The sequence below is a fragment of the Suillus subalutaceus genome (genome assembly GCF_016647625.1).
Source record: "Suillus subalutaceus strain FC151 chromosome Unknown DFJ58scaffold_34, whole genome shotgun sequence".
Taxonomy (NCBI): Eukaryota; Fungi; Basidiomycota; class Agaricomycetes; order Boletales; family Suillaceae; genus Suillus; species Suillus subalutaceus.
The window spans coordinates 64,439-84,842 of NW_024540283.1; the positions used below are offsets into that span (position 1 = coordinate 64,439).

General features: G+C 45.9%; 4 protein-coding genes across 4 annotated transcripts; 1 reads left to right on the forward strand and 3 right to left on the reverse strand.

The window, feature by feature from the left end:
* Positions 1-4,550: 4,550 nt before the first annotated feature.
* Positions 4,551-4,926, reverse strand: DFJ58DRAFT_726259 (uncharacterized protein; the record flags this gene model as incomplete). Its single annotated transcript, XM_041385342.1, has 2 exons — positions 4,551-4,696; positions 4,746-4,926. 2 exons carry the CDS (start codon positions 4,924-4,926, stop codon positions 4,551-4,553), a joined length of 327 nt encoding a protein of 108 aa, XP_041245448.1.
* Positions 4,927-5,447: 521 nt separating this feature from the next.
* On the forward strand, positions 5,448-6,394 carry DFJ58DRAFT_726260 (uncharacterized protein; the record flags this gene model as incomplete). Its single annotated transcript, XM_041385343.1, has 2 exons — positions 5,448-5,951; positions 6,146-6,394. The coding sequence occupies 2 exons, from the start codon at positions 5,448-5,450 to the stop codon at positions 6,392-6,394; spliced, it is 753 nt and encodes a 250-aa protein (XP_041245449.1).
* A 2,605-nt stretch (positions 6,395-8,999) lies between these two features.
* DFJ58DRAFT_875261 (cyclin-like protein) lies at positions 9,000-10,333 on the reverse strand (the record flags this gene model as incomplete). Its single annotated transcript, XM_041394416.1, has 6 exons — positions 9,000-9,189; positions 9,266-9,384; positions 9,417-9,848; positions 9,876-10,031; positions 10,085-10,148; positions 10,185-10,333. 6 exons carry the CDS (start codon positions 10,331-10,333, stop codon positions 9,000-9,002), a joined length of 1,110 nt encoding a protein of 369 aa, XP_041245450.1.
* A 1,787-nt stretch (positions 10,334-12,120) lies between these two features.
* Positions 12,121-15,166, reverse strand: DFJ58DRAFT_875266 (uncharacterized protein; the record flags this gene model as incomplete). The annotated part of the gene is made up of 16 exons (XM_041394417.1): positions 12,121-12,237; positions 12,641-12,715; positions 12,763-12,842; positions 12,895-12,935; positions 12,964-13,114; positions 13,157-13,232; positions 13,260-13,276; positions 13,310-13,410; positions 13,730-13,788; positions 14,035-14,146; positions 14,174-14,267; positions 14,321-14,377; positions 14,449-14,550; positions 14,759-14,768; positions 14,986-15,020; positions 15,067-15,166. 16 exons carry the CDS (start codon positions 15,164-15,166, stop codon positions 12,121-12,123), a joined length of 1,227 nt encoding a protein of 408 aa, XP_041245451.1.
* Positions 15,167-20,404: the final 5,238 nt, after the last annotated feature.

Here is a 20,404-nt window from a genome sequence, read left to right on the forward strand (position 1 = left end):
GCAGGAATATCTCCCGCTACGATAATGAGATATGCCCGGAGCATGAAGAGCTTCGCCTGAATAGTGATGCGGAAGTCCGGTTCGGTCCGGTTCAACAGAAATTCTCGCGAACGCCGAACGGGACCACACGTTCGGTTCAGCTGCTTACCCGAACGTCGGACTGAATGGCCTTGAACGCGTTCAGGACGTTCAGTTCACGTCCAGTTCACGTTCGAACTTCGAACGTCGAAACCAATAAAATTCGCTCAAAATGACATACATGATTGTGAACTACTCATCAGTAACATTAAGGTCAGCAGCAGTCACAGTAGCAAGGGGCTCGACACGAGAAGCTGCTTCTGCTGCAGCGTGGATATGCCCATTACGATAAGCACTTTTCAACAGCTGCAGGGCCTCAAAGACACCGGGCGTCAGTCGGTTACGTCGGCTGTGATCTGTGATGCCTCCGCTGGAGAAGGCTCGTTCAGATGGCGTGGCAGAACCTTGAATTGCAAGATAGTCTCTTGCCATACGGGCAAGTGTTGGGTACATCGTTGAATGATGCTAGAAAGTGCGTCAATGAAGGACCACCAATCCACGAAACGAACATTGCTTACCCCCCACCAACGGACAACATCACTGGACTCTTCTAATGGGCTGGTTAGATATGTGTCGAGTTCTTGATGGGGGTTGATGATCATTTGCTCGGAAGACTGACGAGCCAGAATAGCAGAGCGCATCCATGAGTGTCCGTATTGCGGAGGTTTCGAGGATGATGAAACCAGTGTTGACTGAGGTGCCGCGGCAACAGGAGTGTAGTACTGGTTGAACTATACCAGAGTTAGTGACAATGATCCATGCAGGTGGTATGAACTCACTGCGGCTTTGAGTTTTTTGACACCTTCATCGAAGGCATCTGACTGCCATTGCGATCGTGCATATTCAAGTTTGTAATTGGGATCCAGAGCTGCAGTAGGATGAGCAAATGTGAATGTTGATGCTTGTGTAGTCACGTACCCAAGCAAATAAAGTATACGTCTGTGTCGTCAGTTTTCTGCGACCACTTCTCCAAATTCTTGAGGCCCGCTTCGAACACATGGGCTATGCTTGCAAACTTCTCGTCGGCGGCCATATTTTCCCAGCTCTGCTGCAAGAACTCCAAGACCGGAATGGCACGCCAAACTGTAGGGTCTTTCGAGCTCGAGAAACTTTGAGTGGCATTTGCAGGTTCCTGTAACATAAGACGTGAATTCAGCTAAATAGAACGAAACGAATACTAGGCACGCACCTGAAGAGCTTTGTGTATAAGTGAGAGCTGCACCCAGTCACTTTGAGTCAGCTTAAAGTCGGCATACTGCCTCTTCCTCAATTTGGGCACTTCGTCGCTGTCATCGGCAAGGCGCACAAAGCGATTGACCCCCTGCACACTGTCAATGATAACCTGGAGTAAGCTCAAGATAACACTCACTTTCTGCAACAGAAGAAGGCGAGAAAGACACATGAAAAGTGACGCCCAGTGTGTGCGGACCCACTGGACAAGCTCAAGAACGGGTACATTGACCTCTGCACATGATTGACGAAAAAAGGCCCGGCTTGAGGAGACTTCTGAATCTAAGAGAGAGAATGTCAGTACTACATGTGGCCCTCTACTAGCTTCACATACCTGTACAATGAGTGCTAGGGCCTTACCGAGTGCATTCGATGTGTCAGTGTCAGCGTCTTCATCTTCGTCATCACCACTAATAACAAGTTGAGTGCTGCTCGTGGGGGCAATAGCCTGTGCGAAATGGCCTGCAGCCACATTGATGGCATGTTCCATGCATCCTGCATAGCTCAGGTAAATATAAGTGTGTGGCGTGCTATACAGATCACGACATACCGGACTCTACGTTCATGATGGTCTTCGATCTTGGCCTCAGGAACATTTTCTGCAAATGTCTCAATGGCCGTATCGTTGTTCATTGCATTATCAGCTGTAAACCAACCTGATCTAAGTGAAAATGAGCCAAGATTGGGCTAAAACATTGAATATTTGCTTACCTTATTGCGCAGATCAAACCGGTCGATAACTCGAACAAGTATGTTGCCAATATTGAGACCAGAATGATTACCTTCAATAGCTGTAAATGAAAGCTGATCACAGCGAAGTTCCCACTCGTGTGGGGCATCTGCAGGAGCATCTATGTAGTGTCCTGTGACTGACAGGTATGGGTCGCCAGCGTCGGAAGTCCATGCGTCGAATGTGAAGGACACATGCCCACCAATGTCGTGGAGGTGTTGATGAATCCGTGACTCCACTGTCTTGGACATGTCTGATAATCTCCTCCCGTACTTTGTCACAGGTGAGGGATATCCTTGTCGGACAGGCCTGGGCGAGTATATGTAAGCAGGCGCCGAAAAGCGCCCTTGTCCACGAGTAAGAAGGCTTCATCTTCCGCCACGATCAGCTCGACAACATAGTCTAACAGTCCGGCAGTGGTAAAAGGTGGTGTACGAGACTCTCGGACGACAGTATTGTCTAACGTCGTCTGATTTGAACTATGAGAAGCATGATTAGTTGCACCAAAAACAGCATTAAAGACTCACTTACACCACATCATCAGCAGGTAATGCACGCATATGGGGCTGGATTCCCTGCTTGCGGCAATGATCCTTGTAGATTTTGGTGTGGTCCTTATGCCTCAAAGAGCACACGTCAGGTAAGGCACCTAGGCAACAAATGTGAAAGACGGCTTACCTCTGAATATGAGCTCGAAGGGACGTGACACTGCCCTTGATAAAACTAAACTTCCAGGCAACACCATTTGCCCTGTTCAAAGCGGATTTTGTTGGATAAGTACTAATGACACAGACTGAGAGACTTACTTGCAAACCTCACACCAGTGCCCATCCTCTTCCTTGCCAGTATCGGGGTTGATAGCCTTCGACTCGTGCGATGAAAATTGTGCGAATATCAGGCGGTCAAGTCACTTTTGCGGCGTTTGGCTCCCTGCACAAAATGATAAGTGTGAGGTTCAGAGGTTAAGAGAGAATCACTTACCTCACGGTCTGCATCACCCATCTCTTTAGTTTGCTGGTATGTTGATGGGGCAGTCGTCAGCAGTGCCCATACTGTCATTGGTGCGTGTGTCTATGTCAGTTGCAGTACCTGTATCAGTGACTCCATCATCTTCATCATTATCCCACTCAGGGTCTTCGGCAACTGCATCCTCGAACTCGTCCTCACTAATGACCACTTGTTGCGCAGCTTTGCATTTACCCAAGACAGCATTGTTGGGATCGATGAGTTTTGATGCAGGGCGTGTAACACGAGCAGAACGACGCGATCCAGCAATCACAATGGCAGGAGACGGCAAAGACTTGTGAGAAGCAGGGAGCGGGGTGTCGTCATCAGCGTCAGTGAAACCAAGTAATATCCTTGGCATCAAGAAGAGCACCATCAGCGCCTACAGCACTCTGGTCATTTGCCTGCATATTGAGGGGGAAAAACAACTAGGGAACTCACCATATTGAATTTCTCGCTTTAAATTTGGCTGCAGAGTACACAAAATCAACCACTGAGATCACACTACTCGTAGTGATAGATAAAATTTGCTTGAAGTATTGCTTGAAAGATTTCCGATGTTGATTGTTATTGCTGGAAAGATACCCGACATCGAAGACGTCGAACATTATTGCTTGAAATATATCTGACGTTGATGGTAACAAGAGCAGCTTATTGGTGGCACGATGTCGCTGAGCTATAATTAGATCATGTTCAGTAGTAATTTGCTGCAAAAATATGTACCTGCATTCAGCGTTCGGACACATTCGAACAGGTTCAAGACAGACCAAGCAGTGTCGAACGGAGAACGGGACCAAGGGTTTGGTTCACCAGGTCCCTCGAACACCGGACTGAACCCACGGTCCGGTCCACCAAAGGTTCAGTCCGAACCGAGGTCCAGGACTGAACTTCTGCATCACTACACCTGAAGTGAGTCGAAAGCCCGAACGCCCGCAGCCAGTTGAAGGAGTTCGTCAACCAAGAGCCATAGAAAAGAATCGAAGTCCTTAGGTTTCTTGGGGCCAGGAACAACTCCAAGGCATATGATATATTGTTTGTGAAAACGGATTTCGGGAGGGAGATTGTAGTTGAAGAGAATGAGTGGCCAAGCTGTGGTTTTGCGACTATGGAAAGGGGCAAATCCGTCAGTGGACAAACCAAGGGCAATATCTCGAGTGTCATCAAAGTGAGTGAACGGCATTGTGGTTCCGTTGATGACAACATTTTTTGTGAGCAGCTCACGGTACCATGAACCATCGAAGATATCACTGATAGATCCAGGGGTGTGTATGTGATCATGGGCACGGTATTTCATTTTGGATGCTAATGCTGGATTCTGAAACATAGAGACGAGTCGTGGGATGACAGGCACATAGGAGAACTGTTTTTGTGGCTGCCCATTTGACTGGTAACGTGGTGCACTGCAGTGCGGACAGACTTCAAGATCTTCATTTGGTCTGACAAAACAACAACACGAGTTGACACAACAGTCACAATGTCGAGGCTCTAGTCCTGATAGAAATGTGACTCAGGATTTTGCCTTTTTAAGGCTCGGAACATTGGCAGAGGGAAAAGCAAACTGTAGCATGTTGAAATTTGCCTCTGTGGTATGTGACTTGATTTTATATGCAAAAGCACGTAAGATGTCTTTGTCGTTGATGCTGAGGTCCTCGCCTGCTCGTTCATAAGATTAATTACCCTGAATTTCATGGGGATAACATACCAATCTCCAAGAGCTCCTGTTCAACCCTTTCACCCAAGAACTCATCCTCGACGTCAGTCTCGAGCCCCATATATTGTCCCAATTCCTCGTCAGAGTCGGAGCCAGAGTCCTCGTCCTCATCCCTGGTGCTCTCGAGGTCATCTTGCTCTTGATCAGTTAAGGGTTCAGATGAGCGAGCCATGGTCAGTGCATCACATGGACTCGGAGGACTGAATTCTGTATCGAAAACATCCTGCACGTCTGTAGGAACAAGATGTATTGATTAGATTTGAGTTTTGTTAGACCACGGAGACACACCTATTGTCATTTCCTCTCTGAGTGGAGCTTTTGATGCAATATCTGTCCACTTAGCTAGACTCCTAACTTTTGGAGGTTTGCGTGCAGCAAGAAGTTTCGTTTGATAGGGTGATGTGGCCTTCAAACATGGAGGGGCAATGAGTAGGTGGTGATTCCGCCATGTTCGTTCGCTGACCCATTTGTTACAACAGCGACATAATTTACGTGCCGGAGGATGGTGTTGAGATTTATCCATAGGTGTCACGGCGAAGCTCTCATGGACAAAATGACTTCAATTCATGGATCTGAGTGGCTGCATACAAGGATAAACAAACGACTTGTCAAAATTTTCAAGCTCGCCCACACTGACATCGCAGCCAGTTATCATACCCACATTCAGCCCTCTCATCAGATTGAAATATAACCATGCCCGGCAGCAACGAGAACCTACCACCTGCTGGGCAATCCACAGCAACCAAGAAAAACGGGGCTGCACCGAGCAACCCAACCGGTAGAGGGCCCACAGCAGCCAAAACAACGACTCCAACGACTCCAGGTTTGAAAGGCACAAATAAAAATTTGACGAAGCAAGTGCTGCAAGAGAAGAATACAAAGCTCGAGGACGAGAATTCTCGTCTCAAAGGTACGGAAAATTTTCTTACCATGGGTATTGCAAACAACAAACAAATTTTCGGAGCAGCGAAGATCTTACAACTTGAGGAAGTGGAGCATGCAGCCAAGCTCGCAGTTGCAGAGGCCAAAGCTGCCAGGAAAGTTGCGGAAGAGAAGATCAAAAACTCCCGCGTCGATCCTATGCATGAGATTATTCAGAAACCTACGACTGCTGAAATGAAGGACTCAGGCAGCAGAGGCCGTCTGCTCAAGGCAATGAAGCTCGAGAACAATAAAGCAGAATATCTGGCAATTCAGGTTAGTGGTTTGAAAAAATGCAGTCAGCACTTAGCAATGGTACCATAGACCACTGTTCACGAGCTGTGCTCATGCATTGATCTGAACTTCGAGGTGTTGTACAATGCGCAACCCATGAGCAGCCTCGTGAAACTGTTTAATTGGTGCGTTTTAGTAGAATCTCCTCTTGCTGTGATAGTAAACATTATTTGCAGGCACGACGGAACCACCCTCACCTTGAGAAGTTCCAGAACAATTGGGCGACAGTGGAGTTGGTCAAACAATTCCTGCAAAACAAACGGAAGGCAAACAAGAAGCGAAAGGTGGGCACAACTGTGGGTGCTCGAAACAATAAACGGAGTCGATTCAATGACTCGGACAACTCAGATGGAGAAGTGGGAGAAGGAAGTGGATCTGGTGAGCGTGAGATAGCAGATGATGATGATGAAGATTTAGGCGCTTGAGTGGATTTTGTGCGGATGTAAGATGCTGACAAGCGATCAACGTCGACTCGCCAGTGGTTAATTCATGATCAAGTAATAGCCATGGTGAAATGTAACATTTTCGCTAGTTTTGCAAACCACGATAGAGTCCAATGACACCGGTTTTGATCACTCATGCAAGTAGTAAATCAAACTAGTCGAACGAGTGAGATTTGCCAAACATGTTGGTGGAGGTGAACAGTAAAAATTACTAACTAAACCAGTGACATGCGCCGTGGGACGTGCTCATTTTTGAGATGGTGAATCCAGCAAAAAATGTGGTGTTTAGCACCTTGAAAAATAACCTGTGGGGTGGGTTGTTATAACCAATCCCCAGTGATGTTCAACATATAATGCGGTAGGTTGAACCAGACCAACGGGTGATGATACTGGTGAAATTCACCAGTTCTCGGTTGCATAGTGCTATATTCCACATCACACCAACCAAAATTTTTGACCTGTAACTCGACTGCGAATTTCTTAGGCATTGCCGAGCGGACTCTGAAAGCGGCAGCAGTGAGCTGCTGTGACAAAAGCGTGACCTGACGACTTGTGGGGGTGACGACTCAGCCGTGAGGCATAGTATGGCATGTGAGAATGTGTGTGGGACTAGCTGCCAATAATAAACAATAATAAATATCAATAAATCAAGTATCGCTCTGTCCGGGCTACAGTGACATTCTGCCATCAGTGAACGCTGGAGTCCTTGATATTGTAGCCGTGGGAACTACGTGAGGGCCTGATTATTTTCCTGCCAAAGGTGACCATGTATACTACGAGAAATTTGATTTGTTCATAGCTAGCCATGTATACTTTCCACTATAGACCAGCAAGAGGAGTCTGTGACAAAGTCATAAGATGCTGCCATCGCAAGCAGCAAGGAATGCGAGCGCCCTTTTGTTGTTGTTGTTGAGCAATCTCACTCACACTCATCGATATTTCATAATCAAAGATCATTCAAAACTTTCCAAAGGAAAGTACCTTTAGCACTGACCAGCAAGGATAAATTCATCTGTCAGTTTGTGATGAACTCATCAGATATCACTTTCACAGGCTGCAAGGGACACGAGTGTACTCCTGTTGACGCTGTTGAACATTCTCTGTTGCAATCAATCACGTGTCGGATTATAATGTCATCTAAGACATTCCAAAGCACAGTCACTTTGCCACTGTGAACAGGTGTACATTCACGTGCTGCTTCGCAATGAAATCATTAGGGTGCAGCCACAAACACCAGCATGGACTAATGGCACATTCCTAACAACCTTTCTGAAAATTCTTATTCTGCATGGTTGATATTTTAAATTAAAACATTATCTAGGACCTTCTAGTAAGAAGTGCCTTTGGCCATTGTTAACGCATGTTGAGTAGTATTCAATCTTGTTTCAAAAATGTGACGCTCTGCCACCACTGCGGGTAAGGAACAAGAGCTTACTCCTCCGGACTTTGTTGACTGTTCTCAATGGTTCATTGCTGCTCTCTTCACATGAAGAACAGAACAGGCACCCCAACTGTGGAAGCGAGTCGATCAGTTTGAAACAGGGAATTTCGGTTGTTGTAGGCAGAACCACTGTCAATGAGATGTCCTTGAGAACCTGACAAAAGTGTGGGAAGTCGATTCATGAGTGGTGGTCACAATCTATCCATCAACTGACAACCCGTACTCTGTTAGCTTCTTATAATACTTATCAGCTCCTAGTCTCCACCCCGGATATTTGAAATTATCTTTTGCTGTGCAGGGGATATATACTCCACCCCTGTTCTGATGGACGTCCCACCGGAGAGAATCTAGCACCGATTCCATTCTCGCTAAAAATGAGCGCACTACCAGTATAATGGAAACAGCCGTTGAGCCCTTCAAATGTAATTGTAGACAAAGTTTGATGTAGTAGAGTGATTGCTGCAACAATGAAAAGGATGGACACACGGACAGTGTGCAAATGAAAGGGAGAGTAAAAGCACAAAGATGCAGTTCGTACGATGGGGGTACAGGACAGAGAATGCAAGAAATCACCCTACAACGAACCAGATAGTTGACAGGGAATTTAAAGAATATGATAAAGTGGAGAATAACATAGAACAAATGTGATAGACACAGAATGGGACAGAGGCTATCGACCTGGTTCGTTGCAAGAAGACGGGAGTCGAGGGAGTTATGATGGGCGGAATCGATGGGTGGGGTGATGCATGGACTGACAAGCGGAATGATGCAGATAATGTTGTGGTTTGGCAGGACAACCAGATATGGCAAGGCAGACCTTCCTTGAGAAGGATGACAAGTGGAAAGGAGAGTGGTACAGGACAGTTATGTCACTCGTCTGTTCTTGTATTGAGTATCGGCATGCTGGTGCAAATCCGACTTCTCAGGGTAACTGCTCACCCTACGGTAGATTGTGTGCGGGATGGATGATGGGAAATGAGACGATTGCAGAAAAAGAAAGTGATGCATGGATGATGAGACTTGCAGGGACAATGTGCAGAGTAGCTGAGCATGTAGTGTGGTATTACATTTTGTGAGGGTTGAAACAGTCTTTTCGACACAGATGGAGTTGATGTACGGACCTGCGCGTTATGAGACGGCGGTCATTCATGGTGAGCCATTCAAGTGGTGCAAGGCTGGATGGCCAAAAGTAATGAAGTCATGAGGCAGAAGATGGTCGGGTGGGACCTCCGTGCACTGTTTATTGATGACAAGCTCAAACATTGTTGGAAAAAATTCCTTATCGTCTTCTGATAGGAAGGAGTTTGAGAAGGGTTCGGGGGAGAGCGATGAGGGACTCGTTGGAGTCAGGGAAATCATCAGATAAATCAGAGATGGATGTTGTGGCACTCATAGGTGTGCTGGCACCAGACATTGATGGGGGAGTGGGCATCATCAGAAGAGTAATGAAGGACCACCGGATGAACCGCCCACCCTGGAGGTAGTACTGGACAACAAATGTTGGCGCCTTGGAGTAGAAGGCATAGGTGTACTTTTTACCAGCATCTCTGAAAGGTCATTGACAAGCTTAGCCAAGCGATTATTGACACAATCAATGATTTCCAAACATTCTTCCATTTCCTCAAAGATGTGGCATGGTTTGCCACATAGGAAGAGAGCTAGCATGAGTGCACCAAGTGCTATCGGAGAGGGAGGATATCTAATGAACTCTCGGTGAAACAGAGTAATTTCCATCAGGAAACGGGCAACATGCTGGACCTTTTCTTCCTCCACAGATGGCTCACAGCACATGAGTCTGAGCCATGCTTCTGCAGTCGGATGGCCTAGTGTCCACTGAATGGTCTGGAGTACATGGCCTTCCATCTGAATGAAGGCAGACTCATCATATGTGTCATGACAGATCTGTGCAAGCTCTTGGACTGTCGGAACGCATTCCTTTGCATCCTCGAACTTGGCAGCAATCCACAGTGCCATGCAGCCTACGAGCTGATAGTGCTTGATGTAAACTATTCACTGAGAGACATAATGGTCCACAATATTGAGAGTGAGATATAACATCTCATGTTGGAGTTGGAAGGTGAAGTAAATCTCAATGAGAAAATCGACGAGACATGGGCGCATGTGCCATCGGATCTTGGGTTGCTGATCCATCGACTGTAAGGATGACATGGTATATCGCTATACCAAAAGGATTAGGTCACAAGTAAGCCAATAATGGAAGTCACACAGACCTCCATCTCATGCATGTAGAAACGAATGTCTTCCCGGTATTCCTCCTCCAGGAAAATGCCTTGCCTGCGAAGAGTGGTGATTCAGGCTTGACGTTGTCACTGTTGCAACAGTGCTGCCTTTACAGAACAAGGGGTTTGGCAGATTACAGGAGGACCAAGAGTGGTCATCTTGTGATGCTTTGATATACCTGAAGGTGATGGCCGTTTCTTGGGGTATGCAGCACTTTGAGAACTCCGGTAAGAAGTCATAGAGATATCTTTCATAACTGAAGAAGCGGCTGGGTGAGATCGATCTAGGAAAGCATATGACCGATAGTGGGCTTGAGGGGGGTAATTGAGCAAAGAGAGGAGTAGACTCTGCATCAGAAATGATGTTATCAAACGAGACGGGAGAAGACATGATTAAATGAGTGAGCGCCTCGAGTGCTCACAGGATGAAGGGAGAGAATGGCAACAACTACAAAACGGCCAAACACCGTGTGTTTGTTTATTGTTAATGAAAGGCATTCATTCTGTTGTAGCATGCTGACGTCTAGGGAATGACATTTGGAATGCGCAGTCTCACAACATGATACCACTTGAGATAAGCAAGATCTGGGAAGAGCAGACTCACCAGAGTCAGACACTGATCATGCGAGGGCGAACAACAAAGGGTTGTCGTGATGGCAGTGAAGAGTGGCGTGTGGGTGTAGACTGGATATGAACAAGTCGTGGTCAGCGTTGATGGTCGTAAAGAGTAAAGATAGGGAGATTAAGAGAGGTGCAGCTGGAAATCGTCCGAGTCAGCAACAAACCTGTTTTTTTTGGGGAATGAACTTAACACAGCATATGAAGATAGAAGAGACATTGAAAGTTTTGACAAATGCACCAGTTTCGTGTTTGTAGATGTTGATGGAACTGTTGTACAGACCTGTCACGGTTAGCAGCCATGGCTCAGCAGGGTGGAAATTAGTATCTTTGACTTGGTCGAATTGAGAGAATGATTTTCACTTGTGATGTTTAAGTTAGATTTACGAAGATAGACTGGCTCTGGGACTTACACTAACATCGAATAGCATGGCCTCGGTGTCATTCAGCTCAACCTGGACGGTGTTCAGCACTTGAAGATATTTCTCCACCCATCAAACATGCACGTGCTGTCTGGTAGACGGGTCCGTGGACTTCTAAGTGTGAGACACAATGCTCTCCTCGCTGAAAAAAGGAAATCGCCACTGTCAATTCCATCCCTTGTCAGTATCTAAACATCAGATCATAATCGATAAACGCTTATCCTGTACAATGGGACCTCAGTATGCGGTAAGTGGACCATTGTGATGTCTTATTGTGCATGCTGACTATTGAGTGATGGATCAGCGCTGCTGTAGTATTGATCACACGCAGAAAATAATGGCAGAGAGAAGGGAGAAAGAGAGGGAGATGGAAAGAGAGGAAGAGACAGAGAGGAAAAGGGAGAGGGAGAGGAAAAGGGAGAGGAAAGGGGAGAGGAAAGGGGCGAGGGAGAGGGAGAGGAAATGGGAGAGGGAGAGGGAAAGGGAAAGGGCGGAGACCTCACAGTCACCACAGACTGCAGATAGGGAAGGGAGAAGGTTGGGCATCGTGTTAAGGTGGTGGCGTAGGTTGTCGAATGTGTTGAGATTGGGGAGAACTTGATGGTAAGCATCCAATGAAAATGCAAAAGCATCTCAAAACCAAGCAGTAGTCACTTAAGTTGATCTATCACGATCTCTTTTCCACTGATCAGGCCTATACATGTGTACAAGCTCTCTTCACTTTCTTGATCTCCTGCCTGGAGTAGACCTGAACGCTTAGGCAGTGATAAATTTTAAGAGGAATAATATATCCAGCTACATTTGGGGTTAGCTTCGGGAATGATGGTACTGCAACATGGGATGCAGAGGGGTGAAAACATTGTGAGTTGGACCACTGGACTGTGCTGTGAGATATTTCAGAGTTTGGATGTTATCTACGAGATGGGGATCATAGCCACCTGGAAGATAGTCAGTGACTAATGCATACAACAACTTGCACCTGACCGATCAGTAAGAACCAGCCTCGGCCTCACGTCTAACAGGTCTCTGCAGGATTGCAAATGATTCTATTGTCAAAGCAACATTCTTCATCTCAAACCAGTTGAGAATAATGTTCACCATTGTCTGCACTGAGAGTCTTTGAATTATGCACACAGGGAAAACAAAAAACTTGAGAGGCGACCTGAAGTATCAGGATCCGATGTGTCAATTGGTCTTCATGAGGAGCGAGATGCTACATGCTGCAAATAATCGCTTCCAGATAGACACATCACCCTGCCCATGGGATGATGAGGATAACACATGCACACATAAAGCGAACATCACTTGCCCTCTAGTCATTCCACTCTGGTTGTAAATGTTAGGGTACAGATGTTGCGGGCCTCGGTGAATGTGGTCACTGTCATCGCAAATGGAGTTAAAGATCTCATGGTATTTGTAAAAGTATGTCCTGGCCACAAGGGTTATAGCTTTTTCGTGCTCAAAATTAAACAAGCTCTGAGCAGGTGTCGTCACACTCTCGACTCACCAATCTGGAGTACACATCTAGTGCCTTGGGTATCTCCAACAACGCAGTTAAAAATTTGTTTGGCAGAGGTAGAGTCTGCATATGATGAGATCAGAGAGCGAATGCTTGAGGTCAGTACTCACATGACATCCAAACAACTGACATTTGCGTCTTTCCTCGCTGCTTACAGTTATCATGTTCATGTCCTCCAAATCCACGACACCTGTGAGAACCAGTTCAAGACCAATCAACAAGTACAAGAACATCCAACTTACAGTGCACATGCGTAAGTGACGAATAGTCCAGTGCACGATCGCTGGACCAGCCATCCTAGAGTGACCTACCAGCACAAATCTCGAGCTTGTATCCTCTGGCACCGTCTTGCTCTTATTGTGCCAACTTTCTCTTTCTCCTTTCCTTTATCTTTTCCACCATCCACATCCTTCTGCTTCGTCCCCATCCCAGCGCCAAGTGTTTCGCACACTGCCAACGTCTCTATAGCATGTGCAGTGCCATATACAAATACTGTGTGCTCACTTGCACGAGAAGCAACGTGCAGAAATAATTCTCGCCTGCTAATGTCCATAAAGAAATGGCAGATTCCAGGTGCAATCTGTGCCAGAAATCAATTCGTAAGTACAAGTCGATTGTTCATTTCTTGGCGTGAAATGAGAGAGAAGCAAAACTTACGTTCAATGTTCTCTCTTGCAGTATTCAGAATATTGATCAATGCTTCGGCCCAGAGCGTTCTCTTTGGGTTTCTATCTACTGCATCCCATTTTGCAGTGGTGCTGATGAGAAATGTAAGCGGGAGAAGTATGCACAGGTGGGTGGCATGGTCCATTAGGGAAGAGTGCAGTAAGTGGGGAGAAACGTGAAAGAAAAACAGAAGGCATTCCTGGACAATACCATCCAAACCCGCAATGTTTTCAAACCCGACAAAGCCACGTTCGTTTTGGTTCACAAACTAAAACTTATCAGTATGAGGGACGTGCAAATACAACTTGCCTAGCTGTACATCCCCATCTAGAAATGAGTCATCCAGCAGAATGGTGGCGACACAAGTATTACACCACAAGTCCATCAATATCCTTTATGGAAGCTGCATACCAATCCTTAATTTGTTGACTGGGGAAGCGGGTGGCATCTATGCCCCCGACTTGCCTCAACTTCGAACAACATAGAGTTGCAATGAAGCAGGAGATATTTCTAATGCATTTTTCACACTGGTTGTCATCAACATGGAAGGGGATAAAGCGGGAATACTGCAGGCAAGACAGCATCTCCTCCATAAAGTCGATAAATACTGGATGCATCAATGGAACACAGAATGTTCGAGATTTGTTCACGTTCACCTGCACCTAATTAGAAAACGAAACATCAGCGTGAGGGGCATGTGAATACAATCCACCTACCTGTAAGTCCCCAGATAGAAATGAGCCGTCCAGCAGCATGGTAGTGACAACATTGTCACACTGCAAGTCCATCTGTGCCTTGCTCTTGGCTAGGTCAAAGGTCAACTGGAACCTGGTAATAATGAGATTGTCAATTCACTCCGTAAAGTCGCGGTGGAGCATTGTGATAGTGCCCTTCAATTGTTTGATCTGGTTTTTGCCATCACCCATTGACTTCCAGCTGGTAATGTCCTCTACATTTTTCATCAGTGAGTTGTGAAATAAAGATACAGTACAGAAGACATACTGTTTGCATGGCAAGTGACGACAGCATTCAGAGCATCCGTGGCCCATTTTGTAAGTTCTGTCGTGCTAGGAAAAAAAACCATGCTCAAAAATAGAGCTTATCATCTCCGTTCTAGCTTCTTCCTGCACCTGTATGAGTAAAGCCTGCAACACTAAGACAATTCGGTTTAGTGTCACTGCCTTGGACTTTCTTCTTGAGCCGCTGTGCATTGACAAGCCACCTCAACAAGTCTGCCATTGAAGATCAGACCCATCTTTGGAGTCTCGAAATACCAATGGCAGCAACAGCGGCCCCATTGGTGAATGAAAGTCGCTACTTCCCCGTAGGCATCTGACTTTGAAAAGGACTAGCTTGACTCTGAGCTGCTGAACTGATGAGACATGAGTACTAGGAGTAAGGATTTCAATCCATCATGATGTTAAATGTAGCTGTACATACCTTTGTAGACCTGTGAGGAAGGGGTCGCGGTGATGATGGAGTGGGAAAAAGACGGCTGTTACTGTGGCGGCCAGTCCAGGGTTTACACTATGATGGTCACTGCATGCAAATGATGTGGTCACTGATCACGATTGCCATGGCAGGCTGGTAAAGCCTGAGACTATCATAGTACCTGTGCCAGACCCAATACAGATTTGACTGTATCTTTCAAGTTAGTCATTTCCTACCTCAAGTTCTATTTCACCCCGATAGAACGTGAGTACTAGGAGTAGCAACCCATTATCATCATGATGTTCAAAGTAACATACCTTTCGGTAGACCTGCAAGGCCCTCAGGCTGTCGGCCCAGGTCGCGGCGATGATGGAGTGGGAAAAACAGTTTTGTAGAACCTTGTGCATTCACTAGCATGTCAAATTATAAGAGTCTATACACAATAGCATCGCGCGACAACAATTTGAACTGATGGAAAGGATGTACATCATCATGATGCAGTGCGATGTAGTGTAACAATTGATAAGAACCAAACATTAACAAACATAACAATATTGTGACAACAAGCACAGTATCATATTACTATGATAATCACAGCATAACAAATCAGATACAACTTGAATCAGTACTACTTTGATAGTCAAACCATCGCATTGTGCATTGGCAGTTGCAAAAAAAATAGAAAGACTCAATCCTTTGTGCAACGGAGAGAATTCATTTAAAAAGAGAGGAGGTCATCAAATACATCTTCATCGTCCTCTCTGTCTCCCTCCAAGTCTGGTTTGCTTTCATCTTCTACTAGTGCCTCATCACTAAACTCATCCGAATCATCCCCTTCATCATGTCCATCATGGTACACTTTGTTACCTTCACTATTGATGACCTCTCCATGGTCATCATCGCCTACAACATCCATGGCATTGGCTGGTGTCACTAACTCAGAGCTGAAACAGTCTCTGACAATTCTTCGCAGCGCTACCGGATGTCCAACACCAAAGCCAGTATAGCACATGAACATGTCACGATCAACAAATCCAATTCATGTCGACTGTTAGTAATGTACCATAAAAAGGAATACACAAACTGACATTCCAATGTAATGTTCTTCCCAGTCATCTAGCTCCCCCCCTGGACACGCCAATGATGTCCCATAGCGAAGTGAGCTCATGCCGCATCCTGAAGCAAATGTGGGTATCAAATGAGCTCCTCAAACTACTTGCTGTGGATCGAGAAACCCAAATGCATCCAGGTCACATTCCTCCACAAACGCAACTTTTGGAAGACATGCATGTTTCATACTGGAATGGTGATTGTGCAATGGTGCCAGCCACCTGACCCATAGAACATCAAGGTACTGTTTCACGGGTTGACCTCCGTCGTTGATCCATTTTTCCATGTGAAAAATACCTAATATGCAGGCATACCAGTATGGATGGAAAGGTGCAGTTTCACCTGAAAGCACCATAACATCGGCGTGAGTTCTAGGGTTAATGGTGTCGTACTCTCGCCTGAGGTCGTACGTGGTGTAGTATACCTGCATTGTGTAGACAGAGTAGATCGTATTGTTGGGAATAATCACAGAATTGTGTTCCTTGTCTGTGAATGTATGGTCACAATAACTGAAGTCCAGCTGTTGCAGCTGGTAAAGGATATGGTCCTTGAGTTTTGGTAGGAAATTCTGACAACTGCTGTAAGTAAAAAGTAAGGTCCCTGCCAAGAATCAAGCCTACCTTAACTGCCGGATCACCATCATATTCTCGAAGGAATGCGAATATATTGACAGGATTGCTCTGGCTAGTGGCGATATGGTGATGCTTTCCGCAGGATGCTGTGAGGGGGGCATCAATGGACGACTGACTATCAGGGGAGGCTGTGTCTCCTGCATCTGCTATCCGTTGAAGTACACAGTGCCTGCGCTCATGCTTAGCTAACTGCGCCGGGGTGTCTAATTTACTAGTCAGTGGATAGAACACCTTTAGAGCTCTATGTGCAAGCTCCCCCTGACAAAACTTAAATTAAGGCGGAAAAGTGGAATGAGGTACTTGCCATTGAGTTGTGAATGAATCTGTGCTCCCAAAGAACCTGATGGTTCTTGCATAATCTCCCATCACATGAAACTTGTAGGTGTTCAGATTAAATCTCTTTACCTTCGCCCTGCTTGATTCCAGAGAGGCTGTATTGATTTCAGAACGCCGTGCAAACCTTCCTTGGCGAGCTCTTCGCTCTTTGGTAACTCCATGGTATCGAAGGAAGCACAGATAGCATGCTGAAACTTGCATAACTGCTGAGATAGCCTCTTAAAAGTCTCTTCAAGAAAAATGACAGTTGATTCCACGTGAATTCTAAGTTTTGCGAGCGTGTGCCACTGCGCAAATTGGTACAACAGAGATTGCACGACCGCATCATGTTCAACGGGAAACAGCCCCTCAAAACCTGGAATGGCACACTAATGAACGAGAATGTGTCAGCGAGCCTGATACAGACAAATGAATAATGGAAGAAAAACCTGCAAGATGTCTTCAAAATCATGCACTGCCAATTTTCTTCATCTCAGAGGTGTTATTCGCAAACTTTTGAATAACACCATTACTGAAAGTGGGAATCTGGCAAAACCTATGGTGAAAATGAGAGTCGAGGATCCATCAGTAGGTAAACAATAGCACTCTAAATAGACTCCATGTACCTGGTGTCAAGTTTGGCGACCCACTGATCGCCACCAGGAAGGGCGTAAAGAAGCCTAATAAGGTGGCTGAACAGCGCCTTCCAAGTACCCAATTCGCATTTGTGCATGAAATCAACGACAAGCATGTGGAATGGGTCAAGGCCAAGTGGGACAAGCTTCTCGGCAAATCAATTCTGCAAATGGCTGGTTTGAGATGATCACAAATTGTAAAGAAACATTCATGCTTACGATGGTAGGTACCCACGAACCCTCTCCAAGAATGTGTCCGACCTTGGAACTGTCGACAGTATTTCCCTCCTTGTAAATATACTTGTGAGCCTTGACGATGGTCACCATAACATATACCCGGAGTTTTGTTATACAATTTTTCATGTCTTTCCGTAGTCCAATGAGCTTTTTGGTATAACACAGCAAGGGCATGCACATAATCCCATATCCTTGATGGCTGCAATTAAAACCCTTCAAAATCATGAGTGATCTGATGAATTTCATCAAGGAGGAACATGACTTCTCAGGATAATCAGCTGAATACGTAAAACTTTGGGGGAATACTCTCCGCAAGACTCCATCGGCACATCTTAGAATGATACCATGGTGATATGCAGCAAGAAGCTCTTCGTCAAGCAGAATTCCCCAACATGCGTGAAACAACTCACTGCAGCAGTGAGTATGAAGCGACACCATACCAGTCTTTGATATGCGAGACATGCTACTCAGAGTATCTTTGACCTTGTCAGGAAGCTGGGCAATTGATGTCAATCACACTACACAACTTAGGTATCCAATAAGTAGATAGTACTCACCGAGGGGAAAAATCCTACTAGGTGACATGCTCCAGATTGAGGCAAAGATCGAGTATATTTCGATAAATTTCCAAAATACAGATAAAGCGGCCAAGCCTTCGCAGTTCCAAAAATTGCCAGGTGAGTCGCGTCAGAAAAGAACATGAGACCTGCTATGATACGTTCCAGTGAGCAACCAGGCTCCTTTGGAAGCTTCTGGAGATTGTCTTGAGCCTCCAGCCATGCGTCAGATGCGTAGAGTTCATCATATATTCATTCCTGGTGCTCATCCAAAGGATACTTCCATAGGTGTTTAAAAGGCAAGAGATGGAACGCGCCTGCTTGGACATCTGCGAATTACATTAACGAGAGACCAATAATGGAAACCAGTAATAGTGTATGCCTTGGGCACTTCCTCCCTTGACTTCGTCGGGATGTCGATGGTGACAGAAGTCTCAATCCAATCATCAGGGAAAACGACTTTCCCCCCATTCTCATCCGCATCCAATTCCCGCTGGCTCCTCTTTACCGAGAACCCTTCAAGATGTCTGGCATCGAAATCATCGGCCTGGATGACTTCTTTGATGAGGTGCTGGACCTCAGCTTCCAATTTCTGATGACTACCTGAATTCATCCAGGTCATGAGGCAATAAGTTGTCATGTTGGAAAAAGGGTAGGGTGGCAGAAGTATCACCAGGGAATCAGTTCCCTGAACTGTTGGACATGACCTTGCAAGTAACGATGAAGGAATGAAGTTATTAGGCTCGAAGGAAGGATGATGAGGATATAAGTGGCAGAGTCCAAACAAGTTGAATGCAGTCTGGAGGGTGTCTCTTAGTGTCAAAAGGATGTGTCGGATTCTGGATTGGGCTGGAAGGGACGCGTCATCGTCATCATCACAACCATCAAGATCCTCAGTCGAACGCTCGATATCATTGAAAGACCTCGGAATACGTCTCTTAGGAAGTGCGGTGTAGAGACTCGCGTTTCTGCAGGCTCATATGGGCTCATTTTACGAATTCTGACAACTGGCATTTCATGGCACAACTTGCACCATCATCTACTATGACTTCCACCATCATGCGCACCACTTCCCATGAAACGCGCCATAGGCGCACTACTTTCCCGCACTATGCGCAGTATTCCTGCATGCGCGCCATGCGCGCTTTCTCGTGCTTAAGTGCACTGTGTCACGCATCATCCAGGAGCATCCATCCATTGTCCAACCAGTCCCTTGGTATGTCCCTTTTCGTTATCTGACCATATTTAGCACATTACACTTCCTATTTTGTCATGGACCCTTACTTTACATCACTCTACCTCATTTACATACTTAGAGCGCTCCCTATTTGGCTCCGAGCCCTGGGAGAGCGCTTAGGTAGAACTTACATACTCTCATGTTCGTTTTACACCCAAACTTTACCACCAGCTTCCTACCACTGAGTATCTATCACCAGTTAGTTCCATGCAATGCATGTATCCATCATCATCTTGAGGCCCTAGCATCAGTCTATAGCTAGTGGCACCATCAGTATCCATCTAGATCTGTGCTTTTCCTCATATCAGTCTCAGTATACATCTTTTACACCTGTGCACCGCTTGCACTACCTTCCCGCACTCCGCGCACTTTTGCACTTCGCTTTCCCGCGTGCGCCTTCAGCGCATTTCTTGTGCTTTCAACGCCATTCACCAGGGTTGTTCAGCATCATTCCGTGGATCCTTGCTTTCCTTGCTTCCCCTTTAGGGTCGAACATTCTTGCATTCTGCGAGTATAGCAGCTAGGCAGAGCTGAGACTCACTTATACTGGCTGAGCACTTTTCTTATATGTGCCTGCCAGGTTGTGATACCCACAGCGGGTTCATCTGAAACAGTGGAGTGATGTAAGGCATCATGATCGTGGTCAAATCCATCCCCAAAATCAAGGCTCTCCAGATCCATTGCAACATCAGCATCATTTTGCACCTTTTTCAAGTCTAAGTCGTTGAAGAGGTGCTGCGACTCAGATATTACGAGACTAGGGTCATCAAATGATATATGAGCCACTGTGCCAGAGCTACTATGCCAGAGCTACTGGGACCTGCAAGGGGCAATTGGTCATGCATGGGCCCTTACTACATACCCTGGCCTGGGTCTCATAGGTACTAAGATAGACTATCGACATAAGAACATTAGACTAGTAGGCAAATAGT